This window comes from Aedes albopictus, chromosome 2, assembly GCF_035046485.1.
Source record: "Aedes albopictus strain Foshan chromosome 2, AalbF5, whole genome shotgun sequence".
Taxonomy (NCBI): Eukaryota; Metazoa; Arthropoda; class Insecta; order Diptera; family Culicidae; genus Aedes; species Aedes albopictus.
This window is the reverse complement of record NC_085137.1, coordinates 263888113-263899832: the sequence shown is the minus strand read 5'-3', so window position 1 is coordinate 263899832 and position 11720 is coordinate 263888113. Positions and strand designations below refer to the sequence as shown.

The 11720-nt window shown below is 39.4% G+C and overlaps 1 protein-coding gene across 1 annotated transcript; it reads left to right on the top strand.

Annotated features, from left to right (window-relative positions):
• Positions 1 to 127: 127 nt before the first annotated feature.
• LOC134286502 (uncharacterized protein K02A2.6-like) lies at positions 128 to 1006 on the top strand. Its single transcript, XM_062848122.1, has one exon. It carries the CDS (start codon positions 128 to 130, stop codon positions 1004 to 1006), a length of 879 nt encoding a protein of 292 aa, XP_062704106.1.
• The last annotated feature ends 10714 nt before the right edge of the window (positions 1007 to 11720 follow it).

The window sequence follows — 11720 nt, the reverse complement described above, 5'->3', positions numbered from 1 at the left end:
ACCCCCAGAGCCAATGAACCGTAGTCGTCTTCCTTCATCCCCCTGGCAAACACTAGCACTTGACTTCTTAGGGCCTCTGCCAGAAGGGCAACATCTGTTAGTCGTAGTTGATTGCTATAGTCGCTATATGGAGGTCGTTGAAATGCAAACAACAACCACGAAAGATGTTACACGAGAGTTGATGATCATGTTCAGTCGGTACGGGATTCCCTCTTTCTTGAAAGCTGACAATGCACCGCAGATAAGCTCGGAATGTGAAGAATTTCGGGAGTTCTGCTCAACTAATGGCATTAAGCTGCTGAATACCATCCCGTACTGGCCTCAATCCAACGGAGAGGTTGAACGCCAAAATCGCTCGATCTTGAAGCGATTACGCATTTCACAGGAGCTCGGAAAAGATTGGAGGAATGAATTACGACTGTACCTACTAACATATCATTCTTCGAAGCATCCAACCACGGGTAAAGCTCCAGGAGAGTTAATGTTTGGTCGCCAACTTAAAAGCAAGCTCCTAACAATTTCGAATTTTTTGGAAGATGATGGAGTTCGTGATAGAGATGCTGCCATCAAAGAAAAGGGGAAAGAGTACAGCGATAAAAGACGGCATGCTAAGGAAAGTGAGATACAGCTAGGTGATACCGTGCTCGCTAAACGGATGCGCAAGGCAAACAAATTGGATACGGATTTTGCTAACGAGGAGTTTGTTGTTAAGCGTAAAGAAGGAACGGATACTGTTATCCAGTCGAAGCTCACCGGTAAACAATACAGACGCAGCGCAGCTCATCTGAAAAGGATTGCAGAACCCGAACCCGTTCAAGATAATCCAGACGATGTTATGGATTCGCCAGATGTTCCAGATCCTAGGCCTACGATAACCCAGTGTGAAGCTGAACCTGAAGCAGAATCGCAAGACTCAACAGATCAGCCTACAACTTCACGCAGATCATCAGCAATGAAGCGAACGCGAAATGCACCGATGAAATATCAAGACTACGTGCCATATTGATGTTCATAGATTGAAGATGAAGACTATCGCAATAAAACCAAACTTTGTAAACTAATTTGCATTTTTATTTCAAAGGAGGGATTGTAGTGTATTAGACAAGCATTGATAAACCTTGATCTCAAGGGGTGTATACCTGATGTCATGAAACACCTTGGATGGTTTTGACAGATAGTTAGCCAGCGTCAAATTTTTTTGTCAATTTGAATTGCCCAAAATGCTCTCAAATAACGTTTTATCAAATTTTGCTTCCTGAGGGGGTGGTCGTGGGTACCGACTTTTGTCAAATCCCATTTACACTCAATCTGGTACGGTCAGGGCGTTAACACTGAACACCCAAAATGGTCAAAAATAACGTTCTATCAAATTTTGCTTCCTGAGGGGGTGGTCGTGGGTACCGACTTTTGTCAAATCCCATTTACACTCAATCTGGTACGGTCTGGGCGTTAACACTGAACACCCAAAATGGTCAAAAATAACGTTTTATCAAATTTTGCTTCCTGAGGGGGTGGTCGTGGGTACCGACTTTTGTCAAATCCCATTTACACTCAATCTGGTACGGTCAGGGCGTTAACACTGAACACCCAAAATGGTCAAAAATAACGTTCTATCAAATTTTGCTTCCTGAGGGGGTGGTCGTGGGTACCGACTTTTGTCAAATCCCATTTACACTCAATCTGGTACGGTCAGGGCGTTAACACTGAACACCCAAAATGGTCAAAAATAACGTTTTATCAAATTTTGCTTCCTGAGGGGGTGGTCGTGGGTACCGACTTTTGTCAAATCCCATTTACACTCAATCTGGTACGGTCAGGGCGTTAACACTGAACACCCAAAATGGTCAAAAATAACGTTTTATTAAATTTTGCCTCCTGAGGGGGTGGTCGTGGGTACCGACTTTTGTCAAATCCCATTTACACTCAATCTGGTACGGTCAGGGCGTTAACACTGAACACCCAAAATGGTCAAAAATAACGTTTTATCAAATTTTGCTTCCTGAGGGGGTGGTCGTGGGTACCGACTTTTGTCAAATCCCATTTACACTCAATCTGGTACGGTCAGGGCGTTAACACTGAACACCCAAAATGGTCAAAAATAACGTTTTATCAAATTTTGCTTCCTGAGGGGGTGGTCGTGGGTACCGACTTTTGTCAAATCCCATTTACACTCAATCTGGTACGGTCAGGGCGTTAACACTGAACACCCAAAATGGTCAAAAATAACGTTCTATCAAATTTTGCTTCCTGAGGGGGTGGTCGTGGGTACCGACTTTTGTCAAATCCCATTTACACTCAATCTGGTACGGTCAGGGCGTTAACACTGAACACCCAAAATGGTCAAAAATAACGTTTTATCAAATTTTGCTTCCTGAGGGGGTGGTCGTGGGTACCGACTTTTGTCAAATCCCATTTACACTCAATCTGGTACGGTCAGGGCGTTAACACTGAACACCCAAAATGGTCAAAAATAACGTTTTATTAAATTTTGCCTCCTGAGGGGGTGGTCGTGGGTACCGACTTTTGTCAAATCCCATTTACACTCAATCTGGTACGGTCAGGGCGTTAACACTGAACACCCAAAATGGTCAAAAATAACGTTTTATCAAATTTTGCTTCCTGAGGGGGTGGTCGTGGGTACCGACTTTTGTCAAATCCCATTTACACTCAATCTGGTACGGTCAGGGCGTTAACACTGAACACCCAAAATGGTCAAAAATAACGTTCTATCAAATTTTGCTTCCTGAGGGGGTGGTCGTGAAGTGAAGTGATTTTTTTTTGAAAATGTGCACCACGTGGGTGGTGGTTATAATCACATTAACCATTTTACATGGTTATTTTGAAAAAAAAAATCTTTTTTGACTTAAAAATAAAGCTCCTTAGTCATCGACTAACCGTGACTAAGGAGGACGACAGGGCTGATCAAATTTTTTTGTCAATTTGAATTGCCCAAAATGCTCTCAAATAACGTTTTATCAAATTTTGCTTCCTGAGGGGGTGGTCGTGGGTACCGACTTTTGTCAAATCCCATTTACACTCAATCTGGTACGGTCAGGGCGTTAACACTGAACACCCAAAATGGTCAAAAATAACGTTCTATCAAATTTTGCTTCCTGAGGGGGTGGTCGTGAAGTGAAGTGATTTTTTTTTGAAAATGTGCACCACGTGGGTGGTGGTTATAATCACATTAACCATTTTACATGGTTATTTTGAAAAAAAAATCTTTTTTGACTTAAAAATAAAGCTCTTTAGTCATCGACTAACCGTGACTAAGGAGGACGACAGGGCTGATCAAATTTTTTTGTCAATTTGAATTGCCCAAAATGCTCTCAAATAACGTTTTATCAAATTTTGCTTCCTGAGGGGGTGGTCGTGGGTACCGACTTTTGTCAAATCCCATTTACACTCAATCTGGTACGGTCAGGGCGTTAACACTGAACACCCAAAATGGTCAAAAATAACGTTTTATTAAATTTTGCCTCCTGAGGGGGTGGTCGTGGGTACCGACTTTTGTCAAATCCCATTTACACTCAATCTGGTACGGTCAGGGCGTTAACACTGAACACCCAAAATGGTCAAAAATAACGTTTTATCAAATTTTGCTTCCTGAGGGGGTGGTCGTGGGTACCGACTTTTGTCAAATCCCATTTACACTCAATCTGGTACGGTCAGGGCGTTAACACTGAACACCCAAAATGGTCAAAAATAACGTTTTATCAAATTTTGCTTCCTGAGGGGGTGGTCGTGGGTACCGACTTTTGTCAAATCCCATTTACACTCAATCTGGTACGGTCAGGGCGTTAACACTGAACACCCAAAATGGTCAAAAATAACGTTCTATCAAATTTTGCTTCCTGAGGGGGTGGTCGTGGGTACCGACTTTTGTCAAATCCCATTTACACTCAATCTGGTACGGTCAGGGCGTTAACACTGAACACCCAAAATGGTCAAAAATAACGTTCTATCAAATTTTGCTTCCTGAGGGGGTGGTCGTGAAGTGAAGTGATTTTTTTTTGAAAATGTGCACCACGTGGGTGGTGGTTATAATCACATTAACCATTTTACATGGTTATTTTGAAAAAAAAATCTTTTTTGACTTAAAAATAAAGCTCTTTAGTCATCGACTAACCGTGACTAAGGAGGACGACAGGGCTGATCAAATTTTTTTGTCAATTTGAATTGCCCAAAATGCTCTCAAATAACGTTTTATCAAATTTTGCTTCCTGAGGGGGTGGTCGTGGGTACCGACTTTTGTCAAATCCCATTTACACTCAATCTGGTACGGTCAGGGCGTTAACACTGAACACCCAAAATGGTCAAAAATAACGTTCTATCAAATTTTGCTTCCTGAGGGGGTGGTCGTGGGTACCGACTTTTGTCAAATCCCATTTACACTCAATCTGGTACGGTCAGGGCGTTAACACTGAACACCCAAAATGGTCAAAAATAACGTTCTATCAAATTTTGCTTCCTGAGGGGGTGGTCGTGGGTACCGACTTTTGTCAAATCCCATTTACACTCAATCTGGTACGGTCAGGGCGTTAACACTGAACACCCAAAATGGTCAAAAATAACGTTTTATCAAATTTTGCTTCCTGAGGGGGTGGTCGTGGGTACCGACTTTTGTCAAATCCCATTTACACTCAATCTGGTACGGTCAGGGCGTTAACACTGAACACCCAAAATGGTCAAAAATAACGTTTTATTAAATTTTGCCTCCTGAGGGGGTGGTCGTGGGTACCGACTTTTGTCAAATCCCATTTACACTCAATCTGGTACGGTCAGGGCGTTAACACTGAACACCCAAAATGGTCAAAAATAACGTTTTATCAAATTTTGCTTCCTGAGGGGGTGGTCGTGGGTACCGACTTTTGTCAAATCCCATTTACACTCAATCTGGTACGGTCAGGGCGTTAACACTGAACACCCAAAATGGTCAAAAATAACGTTCTATCAAATTTTGCTTCCTGAGGGGGTGGTCGTGAAGTGAAGTGATTTTTTTTTTTTGAAAATGTGCACCACGTGGGTGGTGGTTATAATCACATTAACCATTTTACATGGTTATTTTGAAAAAAAAATCTTTTTTGACTTAAAAATAAAGCTCCTTAGTCATCGACTAACCGTGACTAAGGAGGACGACAGGGCTGATCAAATTTTTTTGTCAATTTGAATTGCCCAAAATGCTCTCAAATAACGTTTTATCAAATTTTGCTTCCTGAGGGGGTGGTCGTGGGTACCGACTTTTGTCAAATCCCATTTACACTCAATCTGGTACGGTCAGGGCGTTAACACTGAACACCCAAAATGGTCAAAAATAACGTTTTATTAAATTTTGCCTCCTGAGGGGGTGGTCGTGGGTACCGACTTTTGTCAAATCCCATTTACACTCAATCTGGTACGGTCAGGGCGTTAACACTGAACACCCAAAATGGTCAAAAATAACGTTTTATCAAATTTTGCTTCCTGAGGGGGTGGTCGTGGGTACCGACTTTTGTCAAATCCCATTTACACTCAATCTGGTACGGTCAGGGCGTTAACACTGAACACCCAAAATGGTCAAAAATAACGTTCTATCAAATTTTGCTTCCTGAGGGGGTGGTCGTGAAGTGAAGTGATTTTTTTTTGAAAATGTGCACCACGTGGGTGGTGGTTATAATCACATTAACCATTTTACATGGTTATTTTGAAAAAAAAAATCTTTTTTGACTTAAAAATAAAGCTCCTTAGTCATCGACTAACCGTGACTAAGGAGGACGACAGGGCTGGCCAGCGAGAGATACGAGCGGACGCATATTACAGTCTGCATCCGATATGCCCAAATGGCATTGGATGTGTGATGAATGCACGAAGCTAATTAAAATTGCACGTTTTTGTAACCGGTTGGTTCCAATGTTTAGATTTTCAATTGTATGAGTGTTTGTTTTGTGGAAAATTCACGTTTTTAATATATAATACAGTAGGCCCCACCCTATAGCGAGAAACCGTACCGCTGTCAACAAGACAATGATGCTAAAGTGTAACCGTTCGGTTCCAATTTTAACTTGAAGGCTCCACCTTGTAGTATACTCCTGAACTATTTTTTTTATTTCGTCCGAATTCTAAATCAAAGAATCTCACACGCGTCTGAATTCAAAATCTGAGAAGTTTTCACTCGCGTCTGTCCGTCGCAAAAATCACCAACAGAATGAGCAAACAGTCAAACATTTTTTCGTTCCCGCCAGATTCGAAATCTATGGCCGTTTCACTCTCACATACATTTCTATTATATTACCGTCACTCTTTGCCACTTCTCCCATTCAATCTCTGTGCCCATCCAAACCATGCACGCACACTCCATCATTCAACTTGAGCATAAGCTTGGCAGTCAGTCAAGCATCTCTTTGCTCTCTTCTATCGTGTGTTACCCTCTTCCATTCATCACGAGGTTATCCGAAGCAAAATAAGCGCACGCATACATCGCAATCGTATCATCGAAACCATCAATGCCGGACAGCCATTCTAGTACTGTCTAAAAGCACGCTCAACATTTTCCAATCAATTACTATATTCACTACATCCTTCCCCTTCTCTACTCTCACTTGATGTAAGTAACAAATTCAATCAATTCCAAAACGAACAAATTCCAAAGAGACAAATTCAATCAATTCCAAAGCGAATCTATATCCAATTCAAATTCAATACGAACACAATGTAATTCAAGTCTTATCCAAATTCAATACAAAGCAATCTTAATCGATTTCATAGCAAAACCAATGTTACCAAAATCCAATCTAATTTCACTCCAAACCCACATCTTATTTGAAATTATTTCAAATTCAATCTAAATTCAGTACAAATCTAATCCAAAGTTAAACTTAATTGACACCAAAGCAAATCCAATTCGATTCCAACCTAAATCCAATCTGAATCTAATCAAAATCCAATACAAATTAAATCCAAATTCAATCAAAATCCAACCCGAATCTAATTCAAATCCAATCCAAACCCAATACAAATCCATTAAAAATCCAAACCAAATCTAAATCTTCTTGAAGCAAATTCGAAACCATTCCAAATTCAATTAAATCCAAATCCAATCTAATTCCACTGCACATCCCTTCCAAGTCCTGTCCAACCCCAATCAAATCCAAATACAATCCAAAACAAATGCAAATGCAAAAATTCACATCTAATCGAATTTAATGCAAATCCAACGCAAAATAAATCTAAATCGACTTCAAAGCAAATACAAATCTCACTTCAAATCCAATCACAATTCAATATGAATCTAATCCGAATTCAAACCAAATACAATCCAATCCGTATTCAATCCAAATCCAATTCTAATCCATTCCAATCCAATACAACCTAACTCCAAACCGAATTTAATCCAAATCCAGTCCAATTTAAATCCGAACCAGATCCCAATTCAATTCAAATCCAATCCAATCGAATTCAAATTTAATACAAATCCAATCAAAATTTAACCCAATCCGATCCAAATCCAATTTAAATTCAATCCAAATCGGTTTCAAATCCAACTGAATCAATTCCAAATCCAATACAAATCTTATCCAAATCTAATACATATCCAATCCAAATCCCATACAAATGCAATTTTAATCCAACCCGGATACAATTCGATCGAATCCAATTAAAAAAGCAAATCTAAGAACTCTTAAAGCGGATTCGAAATCCGCTAATCTTATCAAAATACAATCCAAATCTAATAAAAATCCAATCCAAATCCATTCTAATCCAAATTCAATCAAAATCCAATTCAAATCCAAACCAAATCCAATCTAAATTCAATCCAGATCCAATCAAATCGAGTCCGATCCAAATCCAATCCAATCCAATCCAAATTCAATTCTAATCCAATCCAAATACCATTACAATTCAAATCCAATCCAAATAGAATCCAATCCCAATTCAAACTCAATTTAATCCAAATCCAATCGAAATCTGAGCCAATTCCAATCCAATCCAAATCCCAAACTAATCCAAATCCAATCGAATCCGATCCAAATCCAATTCAATCCAAATCCAATCCAAATCCAATTCAAATCCAATCCAAATATAATCTGATCCAAATTCAATCCAAATCCAATTCTGTTGCAATCCAAATCCTACCCAAATCCAATCCAAATCCAATCCAAATCCAATCCAAATCCAATCCAAATCCAATCCAAATCCAATCCAAATCCAATCCAAATCCAATCCAAATCCAATCCAAATCCAATCCAAATCCAATCCAAATCCAATCCAAATCCAATCCAAATCCAATCCAAATCCAATCCAAATCCAATCCAAATCCAATCCAAATCCAATCCAAATCCAATCCAAATCCAATCCAAATCCAATCCAAATCCAATCCAAATCCAATCCAAATCCAATCCAAATCCAATCCAAATCCAATCCAAATCCAATCCAAATCCAATCCAAATCCAATCCAAATCCAATCCAAATCCAATCCAAATCCAATCCAAATCCAATCCAAATCCAATCCAAATCCAATCCAAATCCAATCCAAATCCAATCCAAATCCAATCCAAATCCAATCCAAATCCAATCCAAATCCAATCCAAATCCAATCCGAATCCAATCCAAATCCAATCCAAATCCAATCCAAGTCCAATCCAAATCCAATTTAAAATCCAATCCAAATCCAATCCAAATCCAATCCAAATCCAATCCAAATCCAATCCAAATCCAATCCAAATCCAATCCAAATCCAATCCAAATCCAATCCAAATCAGATCCAAATCCAATCCAAATCCAATCCAAATCCAATCCAAATCCAATCCAAATCCAATCCAAATCCAATCCAAATCCAATCCAAATCCAATCCAAATCCAATCCAAATCCAATCCAAATCCAATCCAAATCCAATCCAAATCCAATCCAAATCCAATCCAAATCCAATCCAAATCCAATCCAAATCCAATCCAAATCCAATCCAAATCCAATCCAAATCCAATCCAAATCCAATCCAAATCCAATCCAAATCCAATCCAAATCCAATCCAAATCCAATCCAAATCCAATCCAAATCCAATCCAAATCCAATCCAAATCCAATCCAAATCCAATCCAAATCCAATCCAAATCCAATCCAAATCCAATCCAAATCCAATCCAAATCCAATCCAAATCCAATCCAAATCCAATCCAAATCCAATCCAAATCCAATCCAAATCCAATCCAAATCCAATCCAAATCCAATCCAAATCCAATCCAAATCCAATCCAAATCCAATCCAAATCCAATCCAAATCCAATCCAAATCCAATCCAAATCCAATCCAAATCCAATCCAAATCCAATCCAAATCCAATCCAAATCCAATCCAAATCCAATCCGAATCCAATCCAAATCCAATCCAAATCCAATCCAAATCCAATCCAAGTCCAATCCAAATCCAATCCAAATCCAATCCAAATCCAATGCAAATCCAATCCAAATCCAATCCAAATCCAATCCAAATCCAATCCAAATCCAATCCAAATCCAATCCAAATCCAATCCAAATCCAATCCAAATCCAATCCAAATCCAATCCAAATCCAATCCAAATCCAATCCAAATCCAATCCAAATCCAATCCAAATCCAATCCAAATCCAATCCAAATCCAATCCAAATCCAATCCAAATCCAATCCAAATCCAATCCAAATCCAATCCAAATCCAATCCAAATCCAATCCAAATCCAATCCAAATCCAATCCAAATCCAATCCAAATCCAATCCAAATCCAATCCAAATCCAATCCAAATCCAATCCAAATCCAATCCAAATCCAATCCAAATCCAATCCAAATCCAATCCAAATCCAATCCAAATCCAATCCAAATCCAATCCAAATCCAATCCAAATCCAATCCAAATCCAATCCAAATCCAATCCAAATCCAATCCAAATCCAATCCAAATCCAATCCAAATCCAATCCAAATCCAATCCAAATCCAATCCAAATCCAATCCAAATCCAATCCAAATCCAATCCAAATCCAATCCAAATCCAATCCAAATCCAATCCAAATCCAATCCAAATCCAATCCAAATCCAATCCAAATCCAATCCAAATCCAAATCCAATCCAAATCCAATCCAAACCTAATCCAAATCCAAATTAAATCCAATCCAATCCCAATTCAAACTCAATTCAATCCAAATTCAATCGAAATCTGAGCCAATTCCAATCCAATCCAAATCCCAAACTAATCCATATCCAATTGAATCCGATCCAAATCCAATTCAATCCAAATCCAATCCAAATTATTATCCTACCGACTGCGCCATGTAGTATACTCATGAACTATTTTTTTTATTTCGTCCGAATTCTAAATCAAAGAATCTCACACGCGTCTGAATTCAAAATCTGAGAAGTTTTCACTCGCGTCTGTCCATCGCAAAAATCACCAACATAATGAGCAAACAGTCAAACATTTTTTCGTTCCCGCCTGACTCGAAATCTATGGCCGTTTCACTCTCACATACATTTCTATTATATTACCGTCACTCTTTGCCACTTCTCCCATTCAATCTCTGTGCCCATCCAAACCATGCACGCACACTCCATCATTCAACTTGAGCATAAGCTTGGCAGTCAGTCAAGCATCTCTTTGCTCTCTTCTATCGTGTGTTACCCTCTTTCATTCATCACGAGGTTATCCGAAGCAAAATAAGCGCACGCATACATCGCAATCGTATCATCGAAACCATCAATGCCGGACAGCCATTCTAGTACTGTCTAAAAGCACGCTTAACATTTTCCAATCAATTACTATATTCACTACACACCTCAAGTAGTTTTTTTCCTAATTATGACCTTTCCAAAATGCAAACCAAATGCAAACCAGAACAATCACACTCACTGGTTGACAAGTCGCGAGTGAGTGCGTGTTTCTCATTGATGCCATGCCAGGTCAGACAAGATGCGAGAGAGTTCGAGCAGTTTGAGCTTGGGCAAAACACTTACACAGCCCTGTTGATGCCTTGCTCGCCCACAGATGGTGCTGCGTACAACAGGATGGTCAAGCATGAAACGCCAGAACATAGAGTCCATTTCGGATTCTTATGCTCAATGGCGTTCTATAAAAGAAGCATACTGGATGCAAAAATTTCTCTTTTTGTACAAATTGTGATCCTCGTAAGAAGTTGTAGTGCGCGCGCGTGTAAATAGTAAATGTAAAAATGTTAAAACTGTATGTTTCTTTATTGGTGAAGTTTCTAAAAATTTGGTGTTGTTTCTTTTCTTAAATGTAGGATTTGTTAAAAGTTACGTGTAAAAATGTTAGTAAACGTTAGATGCAAATTTGTTCGATAAAAATCTGTTAGTACGGTTAGTAGTGTTAGTGTCTAAAATGGAACTTAAAACTAATGTTATATAATTAAATAGTAGTAACATGCAGGGAAAAAGTACTACAAACAAACGATTACAACAAACGAGTGAAACGAGATTATAACGATTATAAGAAAAAGGTAAATACAGTGAACAGTAATAGTTTGAGGTTAGGTGTGACGTTGCAGGGTGTTAACAAACGGTGTTCAGGTCCACGTCAAGGGACGTTTTTCTTTCCTATCTTTTATCAAGATCGCCGATAGGGCAGTGCGTGGGCGGTTCCCGGAGAAGATCGAGTGAGTGAACGTGACTCCGGCAACCCTGATCCCGACGATATGGCAGGTGAATAGTTTGTGCCCCGGTGCCATTGCGCCATTGTATTCGACCACGCAGAGTAGCTTGCGCCTAC